The 16,046-nt window shown below is 58.8% G+C and overlaps 1 protein-coding gene across 1 annotated transcript; it reads right to left on the bottom strand.

Moving 5' to 3' along the window:
* Window positions 1-1,357: 1,357 nt before the first annotated feature.
* Window positions 1,358-15,556, bottom strand: IQCA1L (IQ motif containing with AAA domain 1 like). The gene is made up of 19 exons (XM_039230774.1): window positions 15,494-15,556; window positions 14,488-14,815; window positions 13,585-13,704; window positions 13,087-13,272; window positions 10,584-10,655; window positions 8,895-9,100; window positions 7,975-8,059; window positions 7,374-7,499; window positions 7,159-7,234; window positions 6,547-6,653; window positions 5,781-5,864; window positions 5,625-5,683; window positions 4,788-4,870; window positions 4,510-4,617; window positions 3,677-3,876; window positions 3,171-3,257; window positions 2,698-2,875; window positions 2,107-2,345; window positions 1,358-1,548 (listed from the first exon to the last, which is right to left on the bottom strand). Exons 1-19 carry the CDS (start codon window positions 15,502-15,504, stop codon window positions 1,447-1,449), a joined length of 2,457 nt encoding a protein of 818 aa, XP_039086705.1. The 5' UTR covers window positions 15,505-15,556; the 3' UTR covers window positions 1,358-1,446.
* Between the last annotated feature and the right edge of the window lie 490 nt (window positions 15,557-16,046).

The following is a 16,046-nucleotide window of genomic DNA, read 5'->3' on the forward strand; positions in this document are numbered from 1 at the left end:
GACAAATGCAGAGAATGCCCTGCTCCACGAGACATTCCTTCCAGGGGCTCTCTACAGTACAGATTTCTGCCTGGGGGACAGAGTCTTAGCCCACAGGCAGCAATAGAAACTCCCAGTCTCTACCCTAGGTGCTGCCTCCCCATGCCCACCCTTGGTGCTGACCCCCCCATGCCCACCCTAGGTGCTGACCTCCCCATGCCCACCCTAGGTGCTGACGCCCCCCATGCCCACCCTAGGTCTGACCCCCTCATGCCCACCCTAGGTGCTGACCCCCCCATGCCCACCCTAGGTCTGACCCTTCCATCTTCCTGGATGACTCCTTGATCTCCATCTCCACCCGTCAAGGTTAAAGGGGTCTCAGTCGGGGAGTGAGAAGGAGGAAATGGCTCTGAGGATAACAAGACTACTTTTATTTGGAGAGAGAAAAAGGAAAACAGGGAGAAAGAGAACTTGAAACCCATCCCTGGGCAGCCCACCATGGGCCCTGGGCTTGCTCCTGCCCAGATGGTCTCATCTCGCCTGGCTCTCTCCGCCTCCAGGGGCTTTTATTCACACCTTTGCTTTTATTTATGCTGCTTCTTCTGAGAGCGCCCTGGGGCTCTCAGCCCTCCATGCCCCCCACTCTTCCCTCCCCAGCAAGAGGGACCGCAGATGAACTTCCACCCAGGGGCAGGAGGCTGCATCCCTCCCCCCCTCCAAGAGGGGCAGGCTCTGGGTTGGAGGAGGAAATTGGGCAGGTGGGCAGGGGGCAGAGGGTGCTGCAGAAAGAGGTGGAGACCACTCAGAGAAGGCGCTGGCTCTACAGCGCCCACGACACGCTTTCTCCCCAGAACCTTCCTCTACCCCACTGCGCTGCTGCCTGAGTCCTCACCACCCCCGACACACTTTTGCAGAATAATCAAACCCTAGAGTACCAGGGAGGCTGGAGAGGGGCAGGTCCAACCTCTCCTCGCTTTACAGGTAAGGAAACTGAGGCCCAGAGACTGCGGAGCTCTGTGTAAGATCGCACAAGGACTTAGTACCGAGTGTGGCTAAGACCAGGGGCTGCCGACCTCCAAACTTGCTTTTTTCTTTTTCCACACTTAATGTGGACCCTCCTTCTCCCTTCCCTTTTTCCTTCTCTCCTTCTTTTCCTATTTTTCTCTCTGAAAAACCCCAAGGCGGAAGAGAGGCGGGGAGCCGGGACAGGAAATGGCAGGAGATGAAGACATGGGTGGGGTCAGAGGACAGGGATCTGGGACAGGAGCGGAGGAGGCCATGATCGAGGACTGAGGACCGGGAGGGGTGGGGCGTGAGGGGGAGCCTGGGCACAGGCAGGGGGCGGGAAGCATGGAGATGGACAGAGAGAGCTGCTCCCCAAGCTGTGTGGGCCTTTATGTCTCTGCCCCTGCCCCTCCACCTGGGGGCGCTGCCCGGGCCCACTGCTAAGCTCGGGCGCCCCGGCCATCACTTCCTTTTCTTCTCTTTCGCCAGCTTGGCTTCCTCAGCATCCTGGTCCTTGATGAGTTGTACCCTCTTCCGGCCCAGTGGAGTCTTGAAGTACCAATCCTGGGGGGGTGGGAAGAGGCGGAAGGGTGAGTGCATTGGAGCCGCCCCCTGCGGGCCTGCCTCCTGACCTTGACCTTCCCTGTCCCCAGACATGTCCTCAGCAGCCTTTTCTCCTCTCTTCCTGGGGTCGGCGCCCTGTTAGAGGCCCCGTTTCCTGTGCCCCAGGCCACAGGGCCAGCTAGTGTTGGGGGCAAGCCCTGGGTCCTGTCCTCCTTTGGCCATCCTGCATCCCCCCCCCCCCCCCCGGGGAGCATGAGTGGGCACTGACTGAGATGGAGAAAGTGAGCGTCAGCTGGTGCCCGAACAAACCAAGGGCTCTCGACACACAAGTGGCACTTTCGGGCTCCTGCCCTTGAGGAAACCGGGTGAGCTGGTCCTGCTCACTTCTCCATCCCCGTGTTTTCTTGGTCCCTTCCCAGCTCAACTCCATGGGGGAGCAGAGGGAGGGCTCTAAGGGGTGCCGCGCGCCCGGGGCTTCAGAGAGCTGGCCCCCTGGTTGTGCTGGCCCACGACCCTCCCTCCGGCCCCTCCCTGCTACCAGCGCCCCCAGAGCCTCACCTTCAGGGACTCCTCCTCCTCCCTGTACACGGGCTCCAGCTTTGCCAGATGCCCCAGGAACTCCGAGGCCACCAGGGGCCTCTTTGATAATTGCAGGACCCGCCGCTCGGTCAGCACTGATTGGATGGCTTGGTGAATGTGGCTAGGTGTGTAGCCATCAGATACCTTGGCCAGGGCACTGATGTCCAGGCCCTGGGTCACCCGGACTCCGTGGGCCTCAATCATCCGCCTCCAGAGCACTGCAGGCATTGGGCGGGGGTGGGGGGACACAGGGCAGGGAGGGACAGTGAGCAGCTCTGGAGAGCGGCTCTGTGTGGCCAATGCCTCCCCACTCCCAGGAAGGTGACAATCATCCTTTCCACCTAACACGAGGAAAACGAGGCTCTGAGGACTTCAGTGGCCAGCTCGTGGCCAAGGAGCCAGGCCAGGACCCAGGCCACGGGACTGCTTGTCTAGCGGCCCTTCCAGAACATCTGGCCATGCAGGCGGGGTCTCAGAGCCGCCCTGGGGACGGGAAGAAGGGCGACGACGCTTTGGCAGGGTGGTCCCTGGACCCCTTGTCTGGCCTGTTCCCACGTCACAGGGCCTCACCGTAGCGAGAAGCATAATCGGGCCGTGGCACCAGGAGGATCCGTTCGTAGGTGCGACACAGCCCCTTCGGCTCTGCCAGCTGCGGCTGGTCGGTCGTCCCGATCAGCATCACGCGGTCTCCCGGGTGCAGCAGCCGCAGGGCCTTGGTGAGATCCTTCTTTATTCGCTTTGGGTCCATCTGCTTGGGGGAAGGGGGAGGGGGGAGGCAAGGGGTGGGGGAGACATGACACGGTGACTTCTAGGGGGCTCTGGGCACTCTCAGAGGACACGCCCACATTCAGCTACACACAGGCGCGCTGGGAGGCAGGTGGCCCAGAGAGGCTCTGAGTCCTGCTTTCAGGGTAAGGGGAAGGCAGCCGGAAGACAGGGAAGCTGTCCAGGGCCACTCGGTGAGCGAGGTCTGGCGCTGACTTCAACAAGCCCGGGACCGCCAGCTCTGCCCGTGGCTCACGCTGCCACCTGGGTCCCCGCACCTCCTTCTCTTCTTTCGGGACCCTCTTATAGAAATTCTTCTCGGCATTCCCAATCCAGATCACAGACGGTTGTAAGAGTCGAGCCACCTGGACAAATCAGAGAGTAAAAACCCGACGTCAGCTGTCCCTGGGCAAGGGTCACCTCCCCACCTGGTCCAAGAGAGGGTCGGTCAGGGCTGGCCCTGAGTCCCCGGCCCCCACTTCCTATGCGCTGCCCACCTTTCATCGCAGCTCAGTGTGAACACAGCCCCCGCCCTCCCTGGGTAGGAGGCTGGAGATGAAGCCTCATCTCTGCCATGAAAGAAACTGCTCTGCTCCCCAGGACCCCCCCCCAACCCCCAGCAGGGCTCCAGGTATCCACCAGCTCCTAGCAGAGGGTGGGAGGGAGACCTCATCAGCTCCCGAAGTGACACCGAGTGGGCAGATGGGTGACCTCCTAAGCACGGAGCCCACCCCGCTGTGTCAACGCAGCCTGAGAACGAGAAACGCCGTCGGGGGACCGAGACCTTAAAGACCATGTGCACGAGCATCTGCACCCCCGTCGTGCCCGGGTATTTGTCTTGCAGGTTGTCAGGTGACAGGTCGAACAGGTTGGCGCCAGTTTCTGTGCACACGGCCTTGACCAGCATCTTCTTCCCCACGCCGGACGGGCCCACCAGGAGGATGGAGCGGATGAGGGGAGCCATGGAGTGTATATCTGGGGAGCCTGAGGGAGGAAATGGGGGACCGGAGGCTGGCAGCAGACCGGTCGGGGGCTGGGGGTGGAGCCGCTGGCTAAGGTGAGGCCAGAGGCCGCGGGCTGGGTGGGGTGAAGTTCAGATCCTGGCTGCATTGCCTTACCCGGGTTTCTGAGGTGCCCCCGAGGCGGCCTCCCTGAGACACCCAGCCCAGAGGGCTTCCAATGGCTTCCCGGTTACGATTAGGAAGCGCTATATGCTGGGTTGGGGGGGCCTTCTACCCCATCAATGCCCTTTCTGTTTTCCGTAGCATCTCTTTCCACTTCTGGATTACGAAGGGGTGGAATTAGAGGGCGTGTGACCAACCGCTTCGGAAAGATCCTGGACTTCTGGGAATGGGACAGACTACGGAATATCACTTGGGGTTGGTTAAGGGGCCGGAAAAGTGGTCTCCTCGGCAGGTCAAGGGCCCACATGAGTTCTGGGGCGGCCCAATCTGGGTGTGACCCCCAGCAGGGCCTGGGAGAGGCAGGGGGAGGCCAGCGTGGGTCCACTGCAGAGGGGACACGCCCACCTCAGCCCCCCCAACCACGCGCCCAGCCTTCCCTAGAGCCTCCGGCCAGCATTGGCTCTGCCCTCCCCCTCCCCGCAGGGCATCTCACCAAGCCGGAGGACCGCATACAAGGCCACGTTCTGTCGTACATCAAACAGGGAAGGCATAGGCAGCTTGTTGGCCAAATTCAGAGTGGATCCAAGATAGAGCCAGTCACCTGGGGGGACAGGTAGCCACCTGGTGAGTGCCACCCACCGGGGCGTTGCCGAGAGAGAGCCACTTGCGGAGAAGGCTCTCTGCAGAGGGTGCCGGCTGGCTGTGGGAAAGGCCTTGGGCGGGGGGGGCGCCCCTTGACCTGGGAAGAGGCGCTGGGGAGGGGAGTCTCACCAATGTAGTCTCTCAAAGGCACAGTCTCACTCTTCCTTAGAAAGCCAGAGACAACAAGCTCTTCAAACAGAGAGTCCAGGGACCTGCAGAGGACAGCACGGCGGGGCCCCCGAGGACAAAGGGACACGGAGACAGAGATGAGTGGGATGGTGCTACAGGCTCGGGGACAGGGGTGGAAAGGTCTCTTGCCCCACAGCTGGGCTCGAAAATACCCAGAGGGCCCTGGACGGCCAGCACATGAAGGGGCGGCACCAACCCCCTGGCCCAGAAGGCAGTCTGCCCACAGCGGGTGCTCTGGCGGTGGAGGGGGGTGTGAGGAGGACCAGGGGCCCCCGACACACTCCCTCCATCCGTCTGCCCCAGGTTGCATTGCCCGAAACCCAGTCATCTGGGTGACATACCGCCCTCTTCCTAGAAGCCACATTTAAGATGGCCACACTCCTGTACACATTAGAGCAGCCAGCATCAATGTGTTTGAGACTCACTTCACCAAAGAAGCGAGTAGACAGGAGCCACTGGCAAGGTGGAGTCCCAGGGCAGGTGGCTTTGAGAGGGACAGAGGCGGGAGGGAGGAACAGGACGGAGGCAGCAAGGGGCCCAGTCTGCTCACACCTGCCTCTGCACCATCATTCCCAAAGCACGTTCCCGTGCTTCTATTTGATCCTCACAGCTACCATGGGCGTTGGGCAGGGCAGGCACTTGGTTAAGGAGGACAGGGAGCCAGAGAGGCTAAGAGACTTTCTCTAGGTCGCACAGCAACGGAACCAGGACCGGAAGGCAGCGCTGTCCCGGGCCAGGGCTTGCTCCACCACCCACGATAGGTACAGGATCTGCTACCTGTTCAGGGTCAGATCTTTTTCCTTCTTCGTCTTCCCAGTTTTCTTCCCAGTCTTTTTCTGGTTGGAAATAAGCACACAGGCCACTGTCTTCTGTGCCTCCTTGCCTTTCCCACTGTGTGCGCGCCCTGGCCCCGGCCTTTGCCCTTGGTCTTGCCTTCGGAGCCTTCAAGGCTCTCTCCTCCTCCCTGTCCACAGCCAGGCGCAAGTTCTTCAGCTCTTGACGCATCAGCTCATCCACCTGGGTGGGGGGGGTGGGCAGGGGGTGTGGTGGGGCAGCCGGGGGCTGCAGAGGACAGGTGGGAGGGGCAGACCGAGGCAGGGGCGCAGAGGAGGAGAGCAGCCTCCAAGAAGAACGAGCCTGGCCCCTGGGTGTCAGCACCCACAACCTTCCTACACCCTCTTCTGGAACCTTCAGGAACGCCCCCCCCCAGTCCCTGCACCAGTCTGCACCCACTCCTAACCCACGTCCTGCTCACACAGGAGCCTTGCTCTTCAATGGCATCAGCGTGGACAGAAGCTCCCGGATGGAGTCAGTCGGCTGACAGTTCAAGCCTCAGACCCACCCTTTAAAGTCTGTGTGACTTGAGCCGTTGCGTGTTTTCTCAGGTCAGGAAAACCACGGCACCTCCCTCAGGGGTGTCAGAAAGACCCCATGATCCACACGCAGGAACTCTTTAAGGGCTGACGGGCATGGTGGTGGGTGTGACCCCAGCTCAGAGCCTCTCATTCCCCCTCCTCCCCAGTCTGCATCTGCACCTTGGAGGATGGTGGACCCGAGACGGACCAAGGTGGAATTAGAAGGATGCAGAAAAGGCAGTGCAGAGAGGTGGCTATTAAAGAGGGGCAGGGGCAGGCTGGGGGAGCGGAGGGGGTGCTGGGGGGAAGCGCACAAAGCAGCTGGAGGTCCTGGCATTGCTCACTTGTATCCGGATCTCTTGCTCCACTTCCTTCTTCTTCTCCATCTGGAGCGTCTTGGGGTCAAAACTCTGATTGGGGTGTATACTCTCATACCGGCTCCTCCACACATCTGACCGTGAAGAGATGGACAGAGGAGTGGCGTTCAGAGTCCCAGGGCACACACGCATTCCTGCACACATGCACAAACCTGCTCACACGTACGCACTCGCACGCACTCAGCCAGGAACCTGCCCCAGGCTGAGCCACGTCTCTTGTCTGTCTCCCTCCATCTGTCTCTCTCTGTCTCAAGCACATGCATACAGGGGGCAGGAAGCTGACCCGGGCGGGGACCTCCATCCTCACAGGGCTGTCTGGCGCCACTGCTACCCCCGGACTGCACAGGCCTGATCCCAAGGCCTCAGGATTCAGATCCAAAGCCATAAGCCCCCTCCCACCCCACCCCACCACTCCACACTGCTGGCCCGCTTTGGCTTCTCCCCTCGGCCTCCACATCCACACACCCACACTGCCGCCTCAGGATCCACATAGCATATGTCCACTTTCCCCAGGACCCAGGGTCACGACAAGACCCTGACAAGGCCTAGACACTCTCCCCCAGCCCCTTCCCCTCTTACGTATGTACTCCTCATGTCCGGCATTAATCACAGGTATAAATTTGGATGGTGACACTTTCAGCATTGTGCTTGCTTCCTGGAATAGAAACAGTCTTTGATCTTGACCCCTTCATGATCTATGGCCCTTATTCTCCTCAGACCAGCTTCTCACCAGGAATTCCCTCGGACTCTGTTCCCTCTGCCCCCCTGGACCACACATCCAGGGGGTGTCTTACCCCCTTCCTGGTCTTTGCTTCCTCCTCTTTCTTCTTCCTCTCTTTTTTCTCCTGTTCTTTTTCCTTATTTTTCTCTTGGTCCCTTTTTTTGCTCTCCTGGGCCTGCATCTCCAGTTCCATTTTTAGCTGTGATCAATGATGGAAGAGGTTTCAGAGAAGACCAAGGGGATTCTATGGGAGCTAAAGGTCCCAGGCCTGGGACTGTGGTAGAGTAGGGTCACAGGTGGGGGGCCAGAGAGTTGAGGGCCCAGAGATCTCACTGGGGTCCCAGAAAAAAGGGGCACCAGGCAAAGAGGTGCTCTGATCAGTGCTGCTGCTCTTTCTCGGCCTGTGGAGGCTGAGAGCCACACGAGTCTCACCAGACTTGTTTTCTCTCCCTGGCCAAAGATGGCTTCTCCATACACAGGCAGCAACCCCCCCCCCCGCCCCCGCCGACCCCACGCAGTCTTGCTAGCTATATATATTTCCTCTAGCCACGTCTGCCTTCACTGAGGCCGACCTTCCCCCCACCCCACCACCACCCTCAGTTTACACTCGGTACACTCTACAACTTCAGACCCCACCTACCACAGAAAGTCTCCTGTCCCCACCTATAGGGTACCTGTTCTGGAGTCTTGTCTGAAAAGATCAGGTAGGATCCACCTAAAGACTCATCTGGATAATCAGGGAATCGACCAGTGAGGGCACTAAGTGAACATAAAATGATCAGAGAGATGGACAGGTGGGTGGATGGACCGATGGATGGGTAGATGGCTGGATGGGTGGATGGATGGATGGATGGATGGATGGATGGATGGCCAGTGGATGGGTGGGTAGATGGGCCAATGGATGAATGGATGGGTGGATGGATGGATGGATAGATGGATGGATGGCCAGTGGATGGGTGGGTGGGTGGATGGATGGATGGACAGTAGATGGGTGGATGGATGGATGGATACATAGTAGATGGATGGATGGATGGATGGATGGATAGAGGGGTGGATGGACAGTGGATGAGTGGGTGGGTGAGTGGAAGGATGGATGGACAGTAGATGGGTGGGTGGATGGTTGGATTGGATACACAGTAGATGGATGGATGGATGGATGGATGGATGGGGATGGATGGATGGATAGATGGGTGGATGGACAGTGGATGGGTGGGAAAGTAGAAGAGTGGGTGAATGGATGGATAGTTAAATAGAGGGAAGGGTGAGGAAAGAAAAAGGACTACGGGAATAGAGAACAAGACGGAAGGAACAGAGAGATATAGTTTAGATAGGAGAGGTTCCTCAGGGTGGCATCCATGATTGCCTTCCCCATCTGGTTTTGGCATTTTCTCTTCCATCCAGGGAAATGAGAAGTCATGTGTAGAGATGGTCTTGTAGGTTGGGGGCCCCAGGTTGAAGTCAGGTGTGTAAGCAGTGAGTGAGGGGGCTGGGGTGAATGGAGAAAAGGGCCCGGTCTGGACTAGAGGACAGAGCAGGTGTGGGGACCCTGTGAGGGGCAGGGAGAGAGGGATTGGTTGGGTCAACTGAAACTGACTGGCACTCAATAAACCACTGTCGGATCTGCTCCTTCAATTTCTCCTTTATGTCAGGTCCCTCTGTCTCTTTGAGAGAGTCGTGAGTCGTCACCATCGCCAGCTGGAACTCCTCCTCCCTCTCTGTCTGGCAGAGTCTCCGGACATCCTCCGCAAAGCCAGCTTGGGACATGATACCCAAGTTGTCCACCTGGATGGGCGAAGGGAGCTGGCGAAGAGGAGAAGGGGCCCAGGGTCTCAGGAGTGAAGCGGGGAGGGCCCCGCCCCTGGCCCTGGGCACACACACCTGCCCCCCTCGCTCCCCAGCCCACCCGCATACGTGAGGCCTCGCATACACGCCCACACGGAACATCGGGCATGCCTGCATCAGGAGAAATTGTGTTCGGAGCCCAAACTCGCCTGTGTAAATTACTCTGATAATGAGTTTGCTAGATGCATCTGGGCTGGCCCCCCCTGCCCGCTCCCCCCAGTGTACTCTCCCCCGTGAGCCTCAGGCCCCAGCCCCCACCCACACCCCCACCCCAGCGGCCCGTGTTGGCAGCCGCTCTCGCAGCCACTTTCCCGCCTCATTGGCTCCCAAATGTATTTTAAATATCACTCTGCGCAGAGACAATTACTGAAAACGCTGAGCTCACACTGTTGATGGGCCCGGGCGGCCAGGCTCATTCCTCACCCACCACCATGCCATGCCCCCCACCTCCCCCCTTAGGCCCGACCCTGGCCTCCCCCTGCCTGCTCTTGCCTCCTGGGGACCCAGCTCTCCAAACCCTCAAGTCTGATCTCCACTCCCAGGTGGTGCCCCCTTGGCCCTCCCTCCTTCTGAAGCCCCCAAGTCTCCTGGAAGAGCCACCCCATGCTCTGTCTCTGATCCCCTTTGGGGTCCCAGCCCCTCCCCAACTGCCTTTATCAGGAGGCCCTCACAGGCTCTGCGCATTGCACGGCCCCCTCTCAGGGATCACAACCCTCACCCCTACCAGGGCCTTCCTTTCCTAAGTCAGCAGAGACTAGCCCGATGTAAGAGCCATCAGAGAGCAGAGGACAGATATGATTCAGGGAGTGGGGCCTGTTCACCCTGCCTGTCCACACGCACTGGGGACTGCCCCTTTAACTACCCGCACTGCCCTCTCCGTGCACACCGGTGCCCATGTACATGGGTAACACTTGGCTACAGTCCCTGCATAGTGGAGAAGCCAGGATGGTCCCCCCAGAACAAGTGGGGAGACTGAGGCCTGAAACACTGTGCTGCGAAAGGGATGTGCCCCCTTCCCGACTTGGCCCTGTGGTTCTCCCAGAGGCTGCAAGAGCCTGGGGCAGGGAGGGAGGCAATTCCGACTAGCCTCGTGGGCTCCTCCCTCTGCTAGGGCGGCCCACACAGCTTCTCCTCCCAGCCAGGGGCATGAACATGAGGTCCAGGATGCTCTGTGCCACCGTCCCTCACCCCACACCAAGTGTGAGACCCTTCCAAGGCATTTGGAGAGGGAAGGATGGTAAGGGAGCTGGCTCGCTGGTGGCTTTCTGCTCCTTCCCCTTAACCAGGTTCCCCAGGCCCCAACCCTTCCACTCATGCCAACCACAGTCCTGAGTGGAGGGGGGGAGTGTGGGCAGTGAGGGTCTGTACAGGGCTGCACTCTGACACAAAAAGAGGGGAGGGATCCCCTCCGGCCTGTGGCCATGGCGAGGGGGCCGCTTACCATGCCGATGAACTCCATCTCAGTTTGCCGGTCCCGATGAGTGCGTTTCCTCTGCAGGTAACCCTTCCACACCTGGGGGGACACATGAGCCCAGACACTCCCACACTGTATTTCTGCAGGGATGCGGCTCGTGCCACCGGCCCCCAGGGAGAAGCACCAGCCACTCCCAAGGAAAAGCCTGGCTAGGGGAGTTTGGGGGTAGGAGGTGGGTGAGGAGAGCTGGGATTCCCAGGGCAGCCTGCGGGCGAGCAGGAGCCGCCCAGGACATGGCAGGGCTGGTGCGCACCCACACGGTCCAGCCCCAAGGCTTTGCTCCCCCCGGGCCCCGAGGAATTCCCTCCTTCTCAGCCCCATCCTCTAATCTGCAGTATCTCTTAACATAGAGCTCAAAGGCCACCTTCTCCAGGAAGCCCTCCCCCCCCCCCCGCTCCACTTCTCAGGATTCCCACAGCGTTGAGAACACAGACTTGATTCCCCCCAGACACAGAGATATCAGTGCCATAAGGATGGTGGAGCTCCCCCGATTCATTCCTACGTTTTTGACACAAGGAAACTGAGGCTGGAGACAGGATGTGGGTTCTCTCGGGTCTAAGAACCCATGAGGGCAGAGCTGAGACAGGACCAGGTTTCCTGACTCCTTGCCCAGGGCTCAGGCCCGAGGACAGCCCAGTCCTAGCGGGGTGGGGGCGGGGCAGGGGGAGGCAGCCTGTGCCTCAGCAGGTGGTGACCATTCCATACGGAGCCTCAGTGAGCAGCCTCTGTATCCCCAGTATTTCCATAAATTCTTTTTTTTTATTTCTTTTTTTTTTTTAATGTTTTATTTATTTCTAGGAGAGAGAGAGAGACAGCGTGAGCAGGGGAGGGTCAGAAAGAGAGGGAGTCACAGACTGAAACCGGCTCCAGGCTCCGAGCTGGCAGTCAGCACAGAGCCCGACGCGGGGCTCGAACCCACGAACCGCGAGATCATGACCTAAGCGAAAGTCGGACGCTTAACCGACTAAGCCACCCAGGCGCCCCTCCATAAATTGTTGAAGTCTGGCAATAGGGACAAAATGACTTGCTCTGGCTCCCGGGGGGTAAAGTGGGAGCTCTCTCTTTGGCGCTGACCTTCCTTCTTGAGAATCTTGCTTCAGCGAACCCTATGGGCAGGGCCTCCTCCTCATCTGGGGTCAACCAGATATTGGTGCAGTTGCCCGAATGCAGGGGACACAGACAGGCATGCGCCGTGTACTGATTAATAACCTAAAACTCTATCCCATTCGGAGAGGTTATATCTTCTTGAGTTGCCGTTTGTTGGTTGGTTGGTTTGCTTTTTTGGGCTTTGATGGAAAGGGGTTCTAAGTTTCCTCTCTTGGGCTAGCAGACAGTTCCTGGGGCTCTGGGACTGGGGAGAGAAACTGGGAGAGGGCACTGATTGGAGCCGGAAAGATCAGCCCCATGTCAGCAGTTCTGGGGCCACTTCTGGAAAGAAAAGGCCGCAAGAGACTTGCTGTGACAGGGCAGGGGAGTGGGCCTCGGGAGCTGTGATGCTGCAGGAGCAAAGCGTTCCCTTTCTTGCTCTGGAATTTTCCTAGGGCCCCTCCAGTCTCCTCAAGCTGGTAACCGCTACCAAACAGAGTAGGCCTGTCAGCCACATCTCAGCGATGACAGAGAGGCCACACACACACGCTGGGGTGGATGGCAAGGGCTCAGGATGGCGTCCAGAACAGAAGAGGTGGTGTGACCACCAGGATCTTAAGAAGGCCTGGGGAAACTGAGGCACGGAGCTGGGTTTTCTGCAGTGAGGCAGGATGAGATGTGATTATGTTATTTCCATGTTAAAGTAAAGGTCCAGAACTTGAGGACACCTGGATCACATCCGTTCTTAAACTCTATTTCATTCACTATGTTTCCTTTTTACCTCAGTTGCCAGGAGTCTCAGGATACATTTTAGTGACTCATCTTTAACGGTCTTAAGAGTTTCTGGAATGATCATCCACTCTGTTCTGCTACCTCACTATGGATGCTTCTCCCCTAATTTTCTTATTTAAAAAAATATGTTTTTTTATTTATTTCTGAGAGAGAGACAGCATAAGCAGGGGAGGTCAGAGAGAGAGGGAGGCACAGAATCTGAAAGAGGCTCCAGGCTCTGAGCTGGCTGTCAGCACAGAGCCCTATGCAGCGCTCAAACCCACGAACCGTGAGATCATGACCTGAGCCGAAGTTGTACGTTCAACCAACTGAGCCACCCAGGCGACCCAGCCTCTCCCCTAATTTTAATGATCCTTCTGTTTCTGGGGCATTTATAATATCCTGCTTCAAGTCCTTTGGGAGACAGAAGTGTAGGATAAATGATAAACAAACAAGATACACACTTATTGACTGATTAGGTCCCTAGTTTAGGATCTAGTTGTGGGGCAACAGAATCCAATCTCCTGCCCCTCTATCCTCAGTTGGTGAGCCAGGCAGTCTTCCTGGAAGAGGTGACTCTACCCAGACCTTCCTCCTGGGTGCTGGGGATTACCTTCTGAATGGAGACAGCAGCTTGGTCCTGACTGAATTTTTGCCAACCCTCCTCTCGAATCTTCCGATTCTGCTCCTCTTCTTTCCGAATCTCCCGCATGAAGGTGGCTCGGAGCCGGCCCTGTCTGGCCCGCTCGGCCCTTTGCAGTAGGATTATGGCCTCGGTCCGAGTCATTTCTGGAAAGTGCTGGCCAGAACATAGGCAAAGGAGCAGGAGGAGATGGGACAGGGCTTGAATTCAGGCTAGCAGCTGGGAGACTGTTCACCAAAGGACTTGCTGGATACATGATCCTCCCAGGGCATGTAAGTGCCCAAGTCCTGTCCTCTATGTTGGTTTCATGGGGCACAAGAGCATCCTTGAAGCAGGCCAGGAACTGCCCAAAGAGCACTCAGAGGTGGGCACGGGGCAGGGGGAGTCCTCTCTGTGTCCTGGAGGATGGCATCTTTCTTTTGGGGGCAGGGTATGAGGGGAATCTGGGAAGGCGTCTCCCTGATTTACCTCGCTGGAGGTCGCTGGCTTCATTCTCCACAGGATCTCTGCCAGCATCAGCTCCCGCTCCTTCAGAATGTTGGACTGCTCCAGCAGGAAGTATTTGGGGATTGGAACTTCCAGGTCTGCCTTTGGGGCAATAGTGGGGAAGGAGGGTCAGGAATCAAAATCCAGGCCATCTGGCTGATCATTACCATTTTCAGCTGCTTACACAGACCCTGGTGATGCTTTCCTTCATTCTAGAGCCCTGAGATGGGAGATTTATGGGTTATAGGCAAATCCCCCCCCCCCCCCCCCCCCCCCCCCCCCCCCCNCCCCCCCCCCCCCCCCCAAAGGTCATGCCTCTATTCCCCTGCTCCACCATGTTACCAGAGTTGAATTCTGGAAGATGACGATAGTAATGGGCAGCGGCTCCAATTTTGGCTGTGCATCAGAATCACCTGAGGGGGCTTGGTCAAATGCTGAAGCCGATTAGTGGGTTTGAGCTGTGGTCCATTTCTAACAAACTCCTAGGTGATGCTGATGTTGCTGCTTCCAAGGACCCACACTTTGAGAAGGAAGCCTGTAGGGGATTCTCCTCACCAATCCCCAGTGGTTGGTGGCTATTCCCAGCCTCGCGGGACCTCCAGCCGGACTCTCTAGCCACCCCCTAACTCCTTAGTAGCACGCATCCCCTCTCCCTGAAACCCTTCTCGAGATCAACCCCATCCCCCTGACCTGCCCCACCCTCCTTCCCTTTGCAGACATGCCACACCCAGGGCTGTCGCGGGAAGTCCGGACCAGCTCCAGCCTCGCCCCGCCCCCTCCCGCCCCAGGCGGTGGAGGCGTGGCCCCGCGGCTCCCAAGGCCGGCGCTGGGGTGGGCGTGGCCCCGCGGCGGGGTGGGCGTGGCGCCGCGGCGGGGCGCGCGCACCGGGGTGAACCTCAGGTCCTGCAGCACGCGGTCCAGGCAGTGGTATTCGCTCAGGTCCGCGCGCACCAGATCGTCCTTGAGCTCCAGCACGCGGCCGGCCACGCTGTCCAGCAGGCGCCGCAGCAGCCGCCGCTTCTGCGGCTGCACCATCTGGTCGTAGAGGGTGTCGAACCGGCGCAGCAGCCCCAGGTATTGCAGGTAGAGCGACGAGAGCTTGTACTGGAACGAGTGCCGCTCGCGGTCCGGCACGGGTTCGAGCAGGGGCTGCTCTTGGTCCAGCAGCTCTTGCAGGGCCACGTGGGAGGAGTCCCAGAGGCGTTGGTACGCTCTGGAGAGGAGGCAGCAGGCGTGGGGCGATCTGAGCCGTGGAGGAGTGGGGACAGTGGTGGGGGGAGAGGGGCGCCGCTGTGGCGATTGAGGAATGCGAACTCGGGTTCCAGAGGTTAAGGTTCCTCCTGGCGCCAAGGTGGAGTTCAGTGTAGTGAGGAGTCGTCAGGGGGGATGCGGTGGTAGTTACAGAGAACACACGCCCAGGCTTGGAGAAGGTGTGAGATTGGGATCACTGGGAGGGAGTCCACTGAGGGGTCAGCACTGAGGATGAAGAATAGGCCTGGCCCTTTGGGGCTCCCAGGAAGGAAGAAGCCTCTTGGAGTGTGCAGTGGGTCCCGCCAGGGAGAGAGTGCAGCCCAGGGATGCTGCGTTGGTCTAGCGTGGTGGTGGGAAGTGGGGGCAAGGGAGGAATGTAGAGAAGGTCTCCTCCCCTGATTCTGGAATAAGTAAAGCAGTCCAAGGAAAGTCTGAAGAGGGAGAGCTGACCACAGGCCAGAGCGGCCAGGGTTGCCGTGTGAACGTCCGGGGGCCTGGCCAGGGCTGGCCCAGCACAGAACGGCCCCGCTCCCCAGCATCCCTCCTCCCGGCCCACCTGCCCCCGCCTGACAGGGACCCGGGAGGCACTTCCTTCTGTGCTTTCCCAGCCCTGGGCGCCCCACTCCTGCTCCTCACTCACCCCTCAGACATGGGCCCCACTTCTCACACCGCTCTTGGTGAGCTGGTCATGCAATCCACACAACCTGTGGCCCCACCTTGACTCCACTGCCGCCTCCACCCTGACAGCCAGAGCAGCCTGGTTTTAAGGGTTCTGTCCCATTGTCCCAATGTTCTAAGGCTGCGAGGGGAGGGGGCAGCAGGTGCAGCACTGGGGACACTTAGGAGGTTCTCGTCGCAAGCCTTGGAAGGCTGGAGCAGGGCGTGGGGTCAGCTGTGGCTACTTTTCTCGTGTGAATCAAATAAAAGAGTGGTCGCTATTTGAAGTCCCCCCGTGAGCCGTGAGTCTCTGGGTGAATGTGAGTCCAAAGGCATTCATTTTTCCAACTGCACTTGTCAACTGGAGGAGCCCCATATTCCTGAGCTCAGAGCCAGCCTCCTTTGCTTTTATTTATGACTGTCCTGGAGTCGGGAAAGGGAGGGGAAAGGGCACTGGGGTTGGGGATCAGAAGGTCTGGACTCAGGCTCTGAAGTCACAGCTTCCCTTTCAGGTGAGCGCGCCCGTTTCCCTGGGG

This window comes from Hyaena hyaena, unplaced genomic scaffold, assembly GCF_003009895.1.
Source record: "Hyaena hyaena isolate Hyena2069 unplaced genomic scaffold, ASM300989v1 scaffold_50, whole genome shotgun sequence".
Classification (NCBI taxonomy): Eukaryota; Metazoa; Chordata; class Mammalia; order Carnivora; family Hyaenidae; genus Hyaena; species Hyaena hyaena.